At 40.9% G+C, this 19,009-nt stretch overlaps 1 protein-coding gene across 2 annotated transcripts in view; it reads left to right on the forward strand.

Moving 5' to 3' along the window:
- Positions 1-286: 286 nt before the first annotated feature.
- LOC106571144 (neuroglobin) overlaps positions 287-19,009 on the forward strand; it is a 32,530-nt gene continuing 13,807 nt past the window's right edge. For both annotated transcript variants that reach the window (XR_006759141.2, XM_082961658.1), the window contains exons 1-4: positions 287-631; positions 11,981-12,088; positions 13,910-14,030; positions 14,439-14,519. Coding sequence is in view for 1 of the 2 variants with exons in the window: in XM_082961658.1 (XP_082817784.1) it covers positions 471-631; positions 11,981-12,088; positions 13,910-14,030; positions 14,439-14,519 (471 nt within the window). In the remaining variant the exon portion in view is untranslated. The remainder of the gene's footprint in view (positions 632-11,980; positions 12,089-13,909; positions 14,031-14,438; positions 14,520-19,009) is intronic.

Consider the following 19,009-nt stretch of genomic DNA (forward strand, 5'->3'; position numbering starts at 1 on the left):
ACCTCACTACACAAATTAATAAAATGTTTTTCAAAAAAGCTGTGTGGAACAAACAATAAAAACACTACACTATACTCCCCCCACACTCAGCTCTAATTTACATACCTGCTTTTACGAGTTATTTGGATACTTCAAGTTCAAGTAGGCCTATAGTAAATGGAGGGTCTTTAGTAGGCTAAGAGTTGGATGGCGCAGCAAAATAGTTAATGATATTCCCTCCCTCCCATCGGCGCCAATAGTCTATAGCGAACATACAGTACATCTTCAGAACTCTGTTTGACAGTCGTCAGTGCGTTCTGCCTGACGCTCAGATAGTCGACTCAATCCATCACCAAGGACCCTCCACGCGCAAAACATATACTTTCTGTAAAATGTGAGGTTTCACGACTTAGTGTGATCATTTGAAAATGTTCCTACTTATTTGATTGTAATTTCACGCGTTTGTCATTGTTTAGTTTCTTTTGCCGGAGATGGGGTGCGCAATATCAGGCTTGGCACCAAAACAAGTCGGGGACGTGATGGACGATGTTCCCATTGTGCATCTAACTGACGAGCACAGAGAGATAATCAAAGAGACATGGAAAGTCATCCAAGAGAATATCGCGAAAGTTGGCATTATTATGTTTGTTGGGTGAGTACATTTTAACTGTGCTGAATTGGTTTCCATAGGCTTTAAGACATTGCACGCGTCATTCTGAATTTAAAAGCATGCCAAAATGAACGTAGCCCTATTACTAAATCGAATGTCAAACATTGATTCGATTAATACAAGTCATGAAATCTAACCCTCTTCTACTAGGTAATTGAACTGTTTGTCATGAACATGAGTGGACACAGCAAATGTGTCACTTCACTGGTGATTGTATAGAACGTATAGCCTTGTCAAAATTAAATCAAGTAATTGTATATGATCGTATACAATGGAAATACAACGCCCTCCACAAACGTTTGTGTTTTGGTCACATTTTCCATGTTAGAAGCCTATAACCTATATTTATATAGCCAACATCATTTTCAACCATAGCCCTGTCTAATGAAATACATAGATAGAGAAATAGTCTTACATGTCAACACAACCTTTAAACGAACACAAAACTAATATTTAACTGTCTATTCCCAGTGGATTGACAATGGAACTCTGTTTAAAGTATCCTCCTTCTTAAATTAAGCCATACAGAGTTGCCTACAATTCAAATGTTATCCTCCGGAAGAGGCAGAATATATATTACATCAAATATATGGCTAAACTCCAATGTACTGATAGAGGATAAACCAATTTTGTTGCAGAGAATGTGTAACGACGGTAGCATCTTTATGAATGACATTGTAAACAACTACCGTAAAATGATGTCACACAAGCAATTAATCAAGGTGTATGGAGAAGTAGGCGCAATTCAAAATTACAACCAACTCATCGCACCTCTGCCACAAAAATGGACGAGGCAAATACTTACAAGAGAAAGAAATGAACTAGTTTGTCTGCTACCAATAACAAATTATAAATGGCTTAAAATGACCAATATTGCCTAAATCATACAATGTATCATGTTCACTAACGTCAAAAGGTTTCACAACTAGGCCTACAGTCTTAGAAAAAAGGGTTCCAAATAGAACAAATAGTCCCCATAGTAGAACACTTTTTGGTTCCAGGTAGAACCATTTTCAGTTTCATGTAGAACCTTCTGTGGAAAGGGTTCTATATAGAACCCAAAATAGTTCTACCTGAAACCAAAATCGTTTTACCTGGAACCATAAAGGGTTATTCAAATTGTTCTCCTATGGTGACAGCCGAAGAACCCTTTTAGCTTCTAGATAGCATATATTTTTCTAAGAGTGTATGCCGCATAAAGAGATAGTTGGTAACAGATTTTTTATGTCCCAATAACAAGGCATGATTGGCATCGGGTTTATAAAGTGATATTTAAGACAACAATTGATCCTTTCATTTCTTTTCAATTTAAACTAGCTCAGTATATGGGGCATTGAACAGTCAGACCGGTGCAGACTGCCTCGAGGAAACAGAATCAGTACTGTTCATCAGTGGCTTGGTTTTGGATTCAGGTTCAGGAGTGGTGTTATGTAAACACACACACACACACATGATAATACGCACTATACCCACATGATAACATACACACTATACACACACGTACACATGGAGTTTGTTGTAGATATGTGGTAGTGGAGTATGGGCCTTAGGGCACACACTTAATGTAGTGTGTTGTGAATTCTGTAATTAATGTAATGTTATGTTTAAAAAATATGATAACTGCCTTAATTTTGTCGGACCCCAGGAAGAGTAGCTGCTGCCAAGGCTGCAGCTAATGGGGATCCATAATAAATACGAATACAAATGTCATAATATCAAGGTGCGGTTGGATCTGCAAACTGTATTGAGGTGGGATTTAAAGGACCACACTCAGTCATCATGAAACCTCATTGTGCTGTTAGGTTAAATGTTTATTTATTTTTGGGGACATTTGGTCAGAAATGTTGCAGATGTGGAGGTTCAAGTCCTTCGTGACACACCATGGGAGAATGGAGGGATGTATTGCAGGAATAAATGGTAGAATGATGATTTACTGGGAAAGATAGGTTGATCTGTAGCTGTCTGATGGTTGCAATTAATGAATGTTGGAATAAATACATACACATCCACAGTATACATTTTGAGGTCCTCCAATCAGGGGTGAGGGTGGAGATGAGATGATTGTATGTTTTGTGTTTAGTTATGTGTGTTTTGTTTTCACATTGTGAGCGGTGTGTGTGCTGGTCCTGGTGGTTATGGGTGCGCTCGCTTCGCCCTTCCGGCGTCTCGGGCGGGTGGGGGCAAGAGCAACCCCTGATGGTAGCAGCCATTCGTATTGTCTTTTTTTATTGTATTGTATTGTTGTTGTTTTAATACAAAAACATATTTACTCTACATGGCCAAAAGTAAGTGGACACCCCCTCAAATTAGTGGATTTGGCTATTTCAGCCACACCTGTTGCTGACAGGTGTCTAAAATTGAGCACACTGCCATGCAATCTCCATAGACAAACATTGGCAGTAGAATGGCACAAACTGAAGAGTTCAGTTACTTTCAACGTGGCACCGTCATAGGATGCCGTCTTTCCAACAAGTCAGTTCGTAAAATTTCTGCACTGCTAGAGCTGCCCCGGTCAACTGTAAGTGCTGTTATTGTGAAGTGAAACGTCTAGGAGCAACAACAGCTCAGCCGCGAAGTGGTAGGCTACACAAGCTCACAGAACGGGATCGCCGAGTGCTGAAGCACGTACAAATCTTCTGTCCTAGGTTGCAACACTTACTACCGAGTTCCAAACTGCCTCTGGAAGTAACGTCAGCACAAGAACTGTTCGTCGAAAGCTTCAGGAAATTGGTTTCCATGGCCAAGCAGCCGCACACAAGCCTAAGATCACCATGCTCAAAGCCAAGCGTCGACTGGAGTGGTGTAAAGCTTGCCACAATTGGACTCTGGAGCAGTGGAAATGTGTTCTCTGGAGTGATGAATCATGCATCACCATCTGGCAGTCTGATGGATGAATCTGGGTTCGGCGGATGCCAGGAGAACGCTACCAGCCCCAATGCATAGTGCCAACTGGTGGAGGAGGAATAGTGGTCTGGGCCAGTTTTTCATGGTTCGGGCTAGGCTCCTTAGTTCCAGTGAAGAAAAATCTTAATGCTACAGCATAAAATGACATTCTAGACGATTCTGTGCTTCCAACTTTGTGGCAACAGTTTGGGGAAGGCCCTTTCCTGTTTCAGCATGACAATGCCCCCGTGCACAAAGTGAGGTTCATGAAGAAATGGTTTGTCGAGATCAGTGTGGAAGAACTTGACTAGCCTGCTCAACCCCATTGAACACCTTTAGGATGAATTGGAACGCCAACTGCGAGCCAGACCTAATCGCCCAACATCAGTAACCGACCTCACTAATGCTCTTGTGGCTGAATGGAAGCAAGTCCCTGCAGCAATGTTCCAACATCTAGTGGAAAGCCTTCCCAGAAGAGAGGAGGCTGTTATAGCAGCAAATTGGGGATCAACTCCATATTAATGCCCATCATTTTGGAATGAGATGGTCAACGAGCAAGTGTCCACATACATTTGGTCATGTAGTGTAGATAAAATATATATTTCTTTATCTGTCACTGAGGACATTTGAAAATAGAACTTGAAGGCAAAATACAATTTCATTTTTACTATGCTCCACTGCCCAGCCCCTGTCAAAATTGAACATGGTCATTTACTTTTGGCCTGGGGTCAAAGGTGATATTCAGATGGTTCTAGTGTCTTGTTGTCAAAAAAAACACTGTTTAACTGATGGCATCCCATTGAGTTATGGATTGAATGCCATGATGCATGGGAAACATTAATTTACCATGCTCAAATAAGAGCATGCTTATGTCTTACAGAAGGTGGGTAAAATTCCATATAAATGTAGGTGTTAGCTTAATTTAAAACAAAATCAAATGTTATTTGTGACATGCTCTGAATACAACAGGTGTTGTAGATCTTACAGCAATTGCTTAAAGCAATTTTTTTATGTGTCCTTTACCTCTCTACCAACACCTATGTGCCCCTATGTTAAAATACCTACAGTAGGTGCGTGTTTACAATAGCTCAGGGTATGCAAATATTATGTTCAGTTATGATGGAATAAATGCAAAAATATATTGTTTATTGCAGGAGCCAGGGGCAAAAAGCAAGCATCAAAATACATTCTAATCAAATAATTGGTGGCTGCCTTCTGAGTTTTCCTGGGCCCATATTCATAAAGATTCTCAGGGTAGACTGATGATCTAGGATCCATTAGAACTTTTCGATAATAATGAATAAGATCACATGGACAGCAGGGACCTGATCCTGGATCAGCACTCCTTATCTGAGATTCATTATGGTTTATAAAAGTTTAGCAAATCAAGTGCATTTTTTGGTTTACTGGTTTGATATTTATACAGATAAATCTCCCTTCCTTTAATTGAATTAAACAAGTAGATTTAAAATCTATATACCTTCATGTTCACAAACAGAATATTCTCATTCATATTGTCCGTTTCAAAATATTTGATGACAAAGTCCAACATCACAATGCAAATCTCTAGACTGTATTACACTGTCATGTTGTCAGTGGTAAACAACCTATCATATTTAAACCATGATCTCTGTCTTCATAAAACTACCAATTTCAATCCTCAAACCGAAATCTACCTCCCTCCCTACTGAAGTACCACTAAAAATAGAACTAACCCACTCCCCCTCTTTAAAAAAAAACATTGATATGCAAATCTTCACTCCCTTTTCTCTACCTTTCAGCATTTACCATAGGTCTGTCTGTATCCCAAATGGCACCCTATTCTTTATAAAATGCTCTGGACAAAAGTAGTGCACTATGTCTGGACGAGGGTGCCATTCAGGACATAGTCTGTCTGTTCCTAATGAGTCAATCAATGCAAAAAGGATACAGGGAACGCAACCAATAAACTTCTTCTGAGGCCCATTTAAACCCCAAACACGAAGGTTGTGCTGATAAGGCTTTAACAGGCTATTTATCAGGGGTCCTCGCCATATCAGTTAGGCCTTTAATGGGCTCTGTCTGTGGACCGAGCTGTCAGCTGTGGCATGGGGCCTGCCGCCACAGCCTGTTTTGGCACCAGTGTGATGTACCCATAGGTAAGTGTCATGCTATACATCACACAGCCATCCATCCACACATAAGGGGTTGTGGTGTTTGTGTATACTGGATTCTGTAGAGGGGTAGAGGTGTACTGCAGAAGGTTGAGGATTGGAATTGGACGTTTTATGAGGCGAGAGATTGCAGCTTGAAAGATTGGTTGGTTGGTGGGTTGCCGCTGACAACATGTGGCAATAAAGATTGTCATTTCGGCTACTGTCTTGACATGTGGTACATTGGACAATATTATGAGTGAGAGGGCGAAGTGGAAAAAATGGCTTTGGCTTTTTTGAGAATTCCCATTTCTCAAACTTTGATAAGAACTGATATCCATTGATATCAGACAGTATAGGTGATGTATTGAAGATTCAAAATGACTTACCGTTCTAGTCTTAGATATAATAGGAATCAAATATTAGCAACTCAAAGTGAGACTCCCAGTGTGGTTTTAAGTCAAATCTTCACAGGGACACCAAAACAGGTGTGAATAAAAAACACTGTTAAAGGGAAGGTTTACCCAAAATCCAGAAAATCCAAAGTGATTCAATAAATTGAAACTAGTTCAGTGGAGTTTGCCCTCTCTCCCTGTAGTGCTGTACGAAAACAGATGCAAAAACGAGTCACGTGACTTGTGACGTTGCAAGTGAATTTATAACTGAACGTAGCAGTCATAAGAGAAACTCCTGAGCGGAGTTCCCACATCCGGTTTTCAGCTGAAAAATAAGCTAGGTTTAAATTGCTGTATCTATGAAATCCGGAATATTCTTGTTGACAACTATCATTATTTTATGTAGCCGAATGCCGCAGTCGTGGAGATGGGTAATAACTGAGCATGGGCCCTCTCGGGGGAATCCCTGCTACGTAGAAATGGCACGTTCTTCCCTTATTCACAGATGTAACTCTTTTTCAGCGGAGATGTGAAGACAGCGTTACCCATTGGTTATACAAAGTAAACAACAACCTACAAATATGTCTGACGACGATATACTCGCGAGTGATGAAGAAAACTACTGGAGGGGCTCCGAAGTTATCGTCGAACCGTATTTATTTGAGCCTGAGTATTCAGACCAAGAATTGAGGCAAATTGAGGCCGCTCTAGGCATCGAAGCCGCAGCAGCAGCTGGACCACAGCCCCAACCCATCCCCAGGATCAACACAGACTGGTGGTGCAGCTGTGGCAGTTGCACTCCAATGCCGACAGATGAATGTTTGTGCTGCAGAGAATTCGAATACGTTACTACAATTCTTACAGAAATGGAGCAACATTATGATGAGGAGCAGTTAGTTTGGTTTTGCAAGCACAGGGGATTTTTCTGCCCACATAAACTCTGGTGTCCTGAAGTAGAAAAAAAAATCTGTATTCCATAAACTAATTGGAGATGCAACCCTGGGCTAAATGGACAGTTATCCAATGAGTAAATAGCTAAACTTTACTTCATTTAATGATCGTATACCATAAACCTCTATGAGCATTACTGGGTTTACACTGAGTGTACAAAACATTAGGAACAGCTTCCTCACATTGAGTTACACCCCCTTTTACCCTCAGAACAGCTTCAATTCATCAGGGCATGGACTCTACAAGGTGTCCTTTGGGTGGTGGACCATTCTTGACATACACAGGAAACTGTTGAGTGTGAAAAACCCAGAAGCGTTGCAGTTCTTGACAGACTCAAACCGGTGTGCCTGGCACCTACTATCATCCCCCTGTTCAAAGGCACTTCAATCTTTTGTATTGCCCATTCACCCTCTGAATGGCATACATACAGTACACCATCTCACAGGAGGTTACTGACAGGAGAACAGCTATTAATCATTACCGGAACGGAGCAAACGGAATGGCATCAGACACATGGAAACCACATGTTTAATGTATTTAACATCATTCCACTGATTCCGCTCCATCCATTACCACGAGCCCATCCACCCCAATTAAGGTGCCACCAACCTCCTGTGCAATCCATGTCTCAATCATCTCAAGCCTTAAAAATCATTCTTTAACCTGTCTCCTCCCATTCATCTACACTGAATGAAGTAGATTTAACAGGTGACATCAATAAGGGATCATAGTTTTCACCTGGTCAGTCTACATCATGGAAAGAGCAGTTGTTCCTAATGTTTTGGTCAGTGTTCACATTAGCCCAAAACACTATATAGCCTATGTTTATTTATCACAATGGTTTTTGGATATTCTATTCTGCAATGTAAGGTGACACAATGTCTATTGTCTCAACCCCTCTGTCATAAATGGATAGGGCACATACGCTAACTTGTAGATCACTTAGGCCTATATGTCTACAAGAACACCTCGAACCAAGAATCAGGCTAAACTTGCTTTGTCGCTTTCTCTTCTCAAGCATACGCCTTTGTTTTGGCACTGCACCAGATCCAGTCCATGGAAATACAGTAGTAACAGCTGTATCTTAACATCCATTGCTTTTCTGCTCGCTCTTGCTGCCTTCTCTTTTTCCACTTTGCGTAACTAACTTTACCTGCGATATGCCTAAGTCTTATCAACTTTCACACCAGCTCCTTCTCCCCCCCAAAAAAAGTAATCTGTGAAGCCAATCAAAGATGGGTAACCAAAAGTAACATGGGCTATATGTGAAAGTTAAAGTTTCACTTAAGTCTTCCATTTACATCAATGCATGACAAAGTGAAAACTGGATATGACACTTTCTCTCAAGCTGAAAAGTAAACAATGGCAAAGTTGTGCTTTATTGTGTTAAGCTAAAAGCAGGTAAAAGAGAGGTGTTAGCCTGTATATCTGCCGAGGCCAGAGTTACCAGAAAGGCAGTGGTAGGAAATATTGAGTACTTGCAAAGGGTTTGCGAAAATGGAAGAAGGAGGGGTTACTGGGTAATTGAGTTCCGAGGTACACATCGGGGCCTGTGTGATGCTGATCAAACAGAAGTGATGTAACAAACTCTTTGACAGTGCTGCAAACAGAAAGAGGTCCTCAGAAATACCACGTCTTAGAGGTGCTAAGCTTCATCACTCATTCATGACAAGCCAAGGTCCTCGCTTCATCTATTATCATTATATCACCAAAGTCAAATGCCACCCTTAATGTAATCAATAGTTACGCTGCCTACCAAAAACTGCTGGCTGGGAAGAAAACATATACGGAAGATTAATACACTTAAATAAATAGGTCCGTGGAAAATAGGAACTTGAAACAATCTGTTTTTACCTTTAACCTGATCTTCTACCATCATCATGAGACCTCTGGATGAGTCACCTAGGTTGCGTTCCAAATGGCGACCTATTACCTATAGGGACCAGAGCCCCATTTGTCAAAAGTAGTGCACTATGTAGGGAATAGAGTGCCATTTGTTACGCAGTCATAGAATCTTGTAACGAAACAAATGTGACTCCATGCATGCTTGGTGTGAAGGACGTGCTTGGTCTGAAGGGCGTGCTTGAGCTCATTAGCAGAGGAAAGGTGGTGGTAAGCCCACCATGGCCTTTACAGCTTCAGCCCTCACAGCGCAGCACAGCAGGGCTTCTCTATAATGAGAGAAGATTTACCCAAGGGCCTTTTCTTCAGCACAATAAGGCCTATTCTAGTTTAAGGAGAATGGAAAGATTGTGTAGGGTCAAGTTGATGCTGAGCAATGTCATTCAGAAGCTCCAATAATAGTCAACTGCGAGGGCTTTTTTTTAAAAGAGGGTGTCATTTTGGCCCATTTGGTGTTTCAAACAACATTGTGTTCATATAGGATCACACTATTTGGAGCATTTCTTTGTTATTAAAAAAAAACGTGTTTAATATTAGATGTAGAATATAAAGACCATGAATTGCCATATGAAATACATTTTAACTAGACTGAGGGCCAGTCTTGGACCAGGCTACATTTGAATTTGAACTACGATTAAAAAAAAAGTGCAGGTTAATAATGAGGTTTGTGGCAGACGTTTCCTCCCAAAACCATCGACAAGTGTACCCAACCCCATAACCCAATTTAAATTGATATGATTAATCAATGTTATAGGGGGCGGAGGGTTACATTGACACTTTTGTATGACTAGTCCCTGTGCCCAAGAACACTAAGGTAACCTGCCTAAATGACTACCGACCCATAGCACTCACGTCTGTAGCCATGAAGTGCTTTAAAAGGCTGGTCATGGCTCACATCAACACCATTATCCCAGAAACCATAGACCCATTCCAATTTGCATACCGCCCCAACATATCAACAGATGATGCAATCTCTATTGCACTCAACTCTGCCTTGCCCACCTGGACAAAAGGAACACCTATGGGAGAATGCTATTCATTGACTACAGCTCAGCATTCAACACCATAGTGCCCTCAAAGCTCATCACTAAGCTAAGGACTCTGGGACTAAACATCTCCCTCTGCAACTGGATCCTGGACTTCCTGATGGGCCGCCCCCAGGTGGTAAGGGAAGGTAACAACACATCCGCCACACTCAGATCCTCAAAAGGTTCTACAGCTGCACCATCAAAAGCATCCTGACTGGTTGCATCACTGCATGGTATGGTGACTGCTCGGTCTCCGACCGCAAGGCACTACAGAGGGCAGTGCATAAGGCACAGTACATCACTGGGTCCAAGCTTCCTGCTATTCAGCACCAGGCGGTGTCAGAGGAAGGTCCTAAAAATTGTCAAAGACTCCAGCCAAGCGGTACCGGAGCACCAAGTCTAGATCCAAGAGGCTTCTAAACAGCTTTTACCCCCAAGCCCTAAGACTCCCGAACAGCTAATCAAAAGGCTACCCAGACCCCTCTTTTACGCTGCTGCTACTCTGTTTATTATCTATGCATAGTCACTTTAACTCTACCTAAATGTACATATTACCTCGACTAACCGGTGCCGCTGCACATTGACTCTGTACTGGTACCCCATGTATATAGCCTCGCTATTGTTACTTTACTGCTGCTGTTTAACTATTTGTCACTTTTATTTTACATTTTTTACTTAACACATATTTTTCTTAAAACTTCTTAAAGCATTGTTGGTTAAGGGCTTGTAAGTAAGCATTTCACTGTATTCGGCACTAGCCTTTAAGGCAGAGTTGCAAAGAAAAAGCCATATCTCAGACTGGCCAATAAAAATAAAAGATTAAGATGGGCAAAAGAACACAGACACTGGACAGAGGAACTCTGCCTAGAAGGCCAGCATCCCGGAGTCGCCTCTTTACTGTTGACGTTAAGACTGGTGTTTTGTGGGTACTATTTAATGAAGCTGCCAGTTGAGGCATCTGTTTCTCAAACTAGACACTCTAATGTACTTGTCTTCTTGCTCAGTTGTGCACTGGGGCCTCCCACTCGTTCTATTCTGGTTAGAGACAGTTTGCGCTGTTCTGTGAAGGGAGTAGTACACAATGTTGTACGAGATCTTCAGTTTCTTGCCAACTTCTCGCATAGAGCAGCCTTCATTTCTCAGAACAAGAATAGACTAATGAGTTTCAGAAGAAAGTTATTTGTTTCTGGCCATTTTGAGCCTGTAATCGAACCCATAAATGCTTCTAAAGAAGGCCAGTTTTATTGCTTCTTTAATCAGAACAACAGTTTTCAGCTGTGCTAACATAATTGCAAAAGGGTTTACTATTGATCAATTAGCCTTTTAAAATGATAAACTTGGATTAGCTAACACAACGTGCCATTGGAACACAGGAGTGATGGTTGCTGATAATGGTCCTCTGTACGCCTATGTAGATATTCCATAAAAAATCTGCCGTTTCCAGCTACAATAGTCATTTTCAACAATAACAATGTCTACACTGTATCTCTGATCAATTTGATGTTATTTTAATGGACAAAAATTGTTGCTTTTCTTTCAAAAACAAGGGCATTTCTAAGTGACCCCAAACTTTTGAACGGTAGTCTGTCTGTCTATCTATCTATTTACTGTTACAGAACAATATATATTTCTATATATACACACACACACAGTATATTATTATTATTCACTATTATTAACCACATGATAAAACACAAATGAACCCCATAAAACATAGATTAGCTCCATGATAAAACATAGATTAACCCCATGATAAAACATAGATTAACCCCATGATAAAACATAGATTAGCCCCATGATAAAACATAGATTAACCCCATGATGAAACATAGATTAACCACACGATAAAACAGATTAAACCAATGATAAAACATAGATTGGACATCGCTTCCAAAGCGCAGTTGTGCATTTGAAACCCATAAAGAACAAAATCTGTATTTTCTCCACTGTGTGTTAATAGCCTACAGAGCGATGTTTGTGAATCTATTAAATTGCGACCTCGAGTGTGCTCACAAGTAGTGCCCGTTGTCATGGTAACAGGTTGTTTGAGACCCATCCAGAATGCAAAGACGTTTTCTTCCTGTTCCGAGACGTGGAAGACTTGGAGAGGCTGTGGAACAATAAGGAGCTACAAACTCACGGCCTACGGTCAGTGACACCCTTCGCCTCCTCCCTCAACCTCCTTCTATCTCCTTTCTCCCTCCTGCCATTCTACCTCCTCCTCTCACCCTCTCATCATCACCCACTTGTCAGCTCCCAGATAAGCTCTGAGCACATCCAGAGACGCCAGTGCAGAAGCTGTGAGGACGGTGGGCCCCTTATTTCTTATTGTCTTGGTACACTGACAACACAGCCAGCTAGATTCAGAGATGGCGTGAGTTGCACCAAGAGATATAATTTTTTTTGTAGAATAAATGAATAAGGTTGTGTCTAGGAAGCACAGCTGTTTGTTAGTTTATTGTGTATTGGGATCCTCATTAGCTTTTGCAGAGGCAGCAGCTATTCTTCCTGGGGTCCACAAACAACACAAAACATGACAAGCAACAAATACACTGATAGACAAGGACAGTCACACACATTTATAATACAACAATTGTACAAACAAAAAATTATACAAACAATAAAACTACAAAAATGATGTGTGTTAGTGCGTCTGTGTTTGCGTGTTTGTTTGTGTGGTTAGAAGCTGGTTAGAATATGAGATGGCACTCCACAGACCCACATGCACAGAATACCTTACTATGCATTCACGTGACAGCCAAGTTTCCAATGTACTATAACTAGTATAATCTCATGCAGCTTCGAGTGTCGTCATCGTCAGGCATAATACGGCAGCCGGTTTCCTCAAACAAATTGGTAAAATGGCGCTGACGGATGACGACTCGAGCTCATACAAAACATTGCAGGTTTCTACTTTTTCTAGTGTTTTTTCCCTGGCGTTTTTCCTCAAATTGTATTACTTGTTTCGTGCAATTCTTCATAAACCCAGGCAGAACAATTGGAATATTAATCCCCATCGCTCCCCCCTCTGAGATTTTCACTGTACTGTGTAATTACAGTACACCTGCAACCCTGTACATTTGACTATTAAACTTTTAATCTAAATCTAATTTCATCTGCCTGTTCTTGAGGTGAACGTGAGTGGACTGATATCACTTGTCTTATACCTGCTGCAGCCCTGGCAAAAAGGAAACATTTAACCCAGTGTCTGTTGTCTACGTTCCCTCACAGCGACCCACAACACACCTCGCCTTCTAAAGCTCATGGCGCTAGAGCTAATTAAGCTGCAATGAGGGTTGTGGCTATTAATTCAGCAACAGGGTGCCTCGGAATGGGACTAAACACACACTGTTGAAAGCTACGTTTGCTACCTCCTGCGTCAACTTCAGTTGCTTCTCAGTATGACATGTTTTTAAAGGCTCTCTGGTCTCTTTCTTTGACTGAGGTAGAAAATGTCTTCTTTACTTGACTGTCTATTCTAAAGTACTCAGACTATAACTTGGTGGCATGGGTACTGAAGAGTTCCTTGAGATCTTCTGATGATGAAATATTTCCGATGGCTCGATTAGTTGAAGCGTGGTGCTAGCGTGGGGGGGGGGGGGGGGGGCATGTAACTAGCTACATTCAAGTCTTTATCTTACAACCTAGACATGTGTACTGTGTATTTACTTGTTTAGTTGTAACTGCTGGAGAGCATGGTGCCTCTAACCTGACCAGCATTATCATGAGGTACACTTGGTGCCTTCAGGAACACAAACACATGAGTGTCTGCGCTAGTCAATCAGTTGCTAATGTCATAAAACTAAACAGATGTCTCATTCCCCCTTCCATAAATTTCCCTTTAGCTAACAACACAGAAGCTTGCTACTTTGCATTGACCGATGTCACGGTTCGACTGTGTTAGTGTCTGCCTTTCTACATCTGATCCTGTCTACCTCTGACAATGACGTTTTGTTCCATGTCTTGAAGGATAATGCACTTCATTGAGAAAAGCGTGGCCAGACTTAATCAGATGGAACGACTGGACCAACTGATCCTAGATCTGGGCAAAAGCCACTATCGTTACAACTCCCCTCCGAAGTACTACATGGTAGGTGTTCAGTCTGTCCTACTCTGTAGGTTTTCTGGCTAATGTAATCTTGTCCATGTGATCTTGTTCATTTACGATCTTAAAGGCAAAACTAATCCTGGATCAGCACTCAAAATATTCCATGACTAGAAGATACGGTTCCAGTACTACCTTTGCTTAACAACAGAGCGTGGACTTTCACGGAACAATCATCACTACAGGACTAGGGATGTGTGGAGATATTCTTGGAATCCATCCAGCTTTAATCTTCTCTGTCTAGATAATAACTGCATGATAACGTAATGGAAAATCTGGCTTGTTATTTTGCTGGATGTTGGATCATCAGATAATTCTGAGTCTATTGCTCTCTGTTTATCAAACATTTATGACCTTCCAGGGCCCTAATTATGTCCTTTGGGTTTATTCCAGTACGTGGGGGCAGAGTTTATTCGAGCCGTCCAGCCAATCCTGAAGGACAACTGGACCCCAGAAGTGGAGGAGGCTTGGAAGGTAAACAGTTGATGGGAACATTCCCATCCCAGCTAGCAACCATGGTGTGACGATGACCATGAGCCGCCCGTCTGTTCCTTTATCTCTGTGGAGAAGCTATTTAACGGTTAAAACAGTGTAACACTACTTTATAAGGCCTTAAAAGGTCCATCTGGGATTGGGACATGCAGTTTTGGACTTTTAAATTAAATACAGTTTATATAGCCATTGATTCTTGAAAAAATATAACATATTCATACCTCATAGGCTTAGTTCAACTGTCGTACCCCATCAGAACCTAAAATATAAGCTTGCTTTACTCAATTTGTAAACAATGTAATTGTGAAGACTATAGCTTTTAAAATGGGTTTAAACCCTAGAGATCCTATTAAATTACATGTAATTAAGTGTTTAAAACTATCATTTTGATTGCATGGATCGTCTGTCCTTGCATACATCTCTCAGCCGTTTACTCAAAAAAGTGGCAGGGTGTCGGCTTTGTGGTTGTTTGAGTGCCAGATTGCCCTTTTAAAAATGAAATTTTACACAATTCTTTGCTAACTATTTATACTGGATTATGGGTAATTCAGTAGCATTGCAACAGTGGTTCTTGACATGTAGGTAGTTGTAGAATATAGTGGTAAATGCATCTCTGGTACTTTCACCTGATGAAAGAATAGGCATTAATAGATACCTTTTAATTTATTTGACTTTAATGAATCACTAGTTCTACCAAGAAGCAAAAAATGACTCCTGCTTAAAATGTGTTATATTAGGAGTGCAAATTTCCATAATTGTGGAAACAATTTAAGTAAAAAGAATATTAAACTAATTTCTATTTGATCAGAACTCATGAGCATGGGTGTATTTATTAGTGCACACAGCAGAAAACTGTAGCCAAACATTTTGCAATGGAAAACAAGAGTTTCTTATTGGACAGATAGGTCCCTCCCCATTTCGACCTGTTTGCTTCCGTTTGGTTCCTAGTGAATACACCAGTAGAGGCTGCTCAGGGGAGGACAGCTCGTAATAATGGCTGGAATGGAGCAAATGGAATGGCATCAAACACATACAAACCATGTGTTTGTTACCATTCCACCCCTATGGCTCCAGCCATTACCACAAACCTGTCTTTCCCATTTAAGGTGCCACTAACCTCCTGTGGAATACACACCTGCTTTTCAGCACATTTGTAGGAAAAGACTCAAAGCAATCTGTGAAATACATCCAGAAAACATTTCAAACTGGTTGATTGCTGAATTCATGTGCCATCAGCCCACCATCTTACAGGGCTAAGTATATACTCTGAAGAGCTGTGGTGCTTGTTGAAAATGCAATAGTATAATTTAATGCTGCAATGGTTAACTTTTTGGGCAACTAGACCAAATTCACAAAGAATGTGAGTAATAGATCTGCCATTCTCATTGAAAGAAAGTCTAAGAAGTGGTATATGTTCTATGTCCTCTATTTCTATGCTTCCCATTCTTACATTTTGTTTTTGCATCTTTTACATTCAATTTTGTACACCAGCTTCAAACAGCTGAAAATACAATCTTTTCGGGTTATTGAAAATAATGGTTTAGATGGTTCAATGATTCTTTACACCATTTTTGTTTTGTCACATAAACTGAAATTAGGGGACTATACGAATTTTTGCAACCAGGAAATGGTGGAGTTTCTGCACATTGCACTTTTAAACAGAACAGGCAAGACATACAGTATGACAGTGACCTCTAGTGGATTGACTAAATAAATTGTAGGCAATGTGAATTGTGAATAAGGGTTTAATATTTTCCTGAAAATCTACACATTTTCCTTCCCAGTATTCCTGTTCAAACCGGAAGTGCTATTTAAAAGCACATAATATAAATAAAACAATAAAAAAAATCTGACATGATTATACTTGGCTCCTGAGCAGCGCAGCGGTCTAAGGCACTGCATCTCAGTGTTGTAGGTGTCACTACAGACCCTGGTTCGATCCTAGGCTGTATCACAACCTGCTATAATTGGGAGTGCCATAGGGCGGCGCACAATTGGCCCAGCGTCGTTAGGGTTTGCCTGGGGTAGGCCGTTATTGTAAATAAAAATTTGTTCTTAACTGACTTGCCTAGTTAATTTTTTTGTTTGTTTTAAATACCACTGTAAATGGATAAATATACACATTAATGTAATGGTTTCTTGTTGAAATTGTTGCAAGTTACTCAAAGTTCTCTCAATCTCACCACACATTTTGTTGATGTAGCCTACTTTAATGTATGGCCTATGAAGCACTGTTGGTCAACTGGTGAAATATTATTACAGTCAAGTGAAAATGTGATTAGTTTTAGCCTACCTTTGACTGAAAAATCTCAGACACCTTGGTCTTATTCTCTCCCCTTGCACCTGGCTATCGGGGGAATTAGGGAAGGTTGTGTTTTTACTTTATGATAACCCGCTTATTGTGGTGACTTTGTCAAAGGGAACATCTGATTCTCTGATAATCAAACGGGGTGGCAGGGTAGCCTAGTGGTTAGCGCGTTGGACTAGTAATCGAAAGGTTGCAAGATCGAATCCCTGAGCTGACAAGGTAAAAATATGTTGTTCTGCCCCTGAACAAGACAGTTAACCCACTGTTCCTAGGCCGTCATTGAAAATAACCATTTGTTCTTAACTGACTTCCCTGGTAAATGTTTTTTAAATTAAAAACACATAAGCTAATAGTAGCAGAGATTCAGCACTGGGTTGGGGTTGAACAATTGCACTTGAATCTAAACCTGCTGTGTGCTTGCTTTTGTTAGTGTAACATCATGAAACATGTTGCAAATCCAGCTAGTTTGGAGATTTGAACATAGCCGTGGAAAGTAGGGGCGCTGAGGGTTCTGCCAACCCCCCTGAATAATCACCCCAAAAAATAAACAAATGTTCTCACAAAAGTAGTGCACTGCTCCTGTATTAGCGGACCGATATAGCCGTCTGTAACGCAAGCTATAAAAAAACGATCTGCTGAATCCCCCTCTCTGCACTTACCTCACTATGTTGGGGGTGTTGGCCTGCATGTCAGATCAATCCTACACTTCGTCGAACCGCCGGAACTTGTTATTGTGCGCTTGTAGATTTTGCATTCTGCCTCGGTGGCATTTCTTTTACTGAAGCTTTGCCATACAGCAGAAGTGTAAAGGAGTGAGCGTTGATGATTAGCAGATCAGAGACGGCTGTAGTAGGGAAGCAAGATTTAAACATTACATATAATTTAACAGTTCCATTTCACGACACACTGTTCATAGAAATAATTAATTATAATTTACCGGTTTCTCTCAATTATTTATCTCAGGAAACAGGTTTCTCCGTAGCCCGGTTTCCGCTATTAAACCCTGATGTGAATATGGTTGTAGGCCCACAGTTATCTACTTTAGCTATCTCCTTTTTTCCATATCCATTTACCAAACGCAACTCACTATGAGAAAAATGTTTCACCACTTAGACTCATAGGCATACAATGTCACCTTTGTAAGCTATTTACCAGATGTAACACACTAATAGCAAAAATGTACACCACTGTGGTCGTGTCTACACTTGACGCTTACATGCGACTTCTGCTATCAGAATACGAAGATCGCATTGAAAAGATGGGTCTAGATGCACAAAAGTCGCTTTGTGGTCTGTTTGTGTTTAGGTCTAGGGATGGTCAGGGATGCATTGTGTGTGAATTTGTTATTTAACCCTGCTGGTCATCTATGAACATTTGAACATCTTGAAGATCGATCTGGCCTTAATGGCCATGTACTCTTATAATCTCCACCAGGCAGAAGAGGACTAGCCACCCCTCAGAGCCTGGTTCCTCTCTAGGTTTCTTTGTAGGTTCCTGCCTTTCTATGGAGTTTTTCCTAGCCACTGTGCTTCTACATCTGCATTGCTTGCTTCCAGTGGACAGCGTCATCAGCACTCCTCGCACAAGTCTCCTTAAAACTTGTTTTTTGGGACTGAAAGGCACTTTTTTATTGTAACATTGAAGGAAATATGTTCCCAGCGTGTGAGGAACATGTTTGCTGGCCTCATACATGCTAGCCAGCTAGCTAATGCTGTATTTAGAAAAATGTTTTTTTTGTTTGTGTAGAGTTAGGCTAACCCGTTTGCAATCTCTTTAGCGTTCCTTGAAAGCTTGCTGGCTAGCTACAGAGGCTAGCTGGCTAGTTAGCTACAGTAGTTAGCTACTGGCATCAGTTGTTGTTGTGTTACTATCATATTTGGCCTATCCCACCATTTGTAGAATACATTCTGGCATTTGAATATAGAGCGGGAAAAGAGAATCCAGACACACTGTGGACCCGGTAGACACATCTAAATGTCGGTGTAGATGCATGACGCGTTTGGAATTCCATGAACAGAACTCTATGATCAGAATACTAAAGTTGTATGAACTGTCAAGTCTAGACACGGCCTTGGATCAGGAAATGTCCTATCACAAAACACCTGGGCCTGAATGGCTTTAGGCTAGGGAATGATGGATGAAAATTATACAAGATAGGCATCTT

Source organism: Salmo salar, chromosome 15 (assembly GCF_965601325.2).
Source record: "Salmo salar chromosome 15, fSalSal1, whole genome shotgun sequence".
In the NCBI taxonomy this organism is placed as follows: domain Eukaryota; kingdom Metazoa; phylum Chordata; class Actinopteri; order Salmoniformes; family Salmonidae; genus Salmo; species Salmo salar.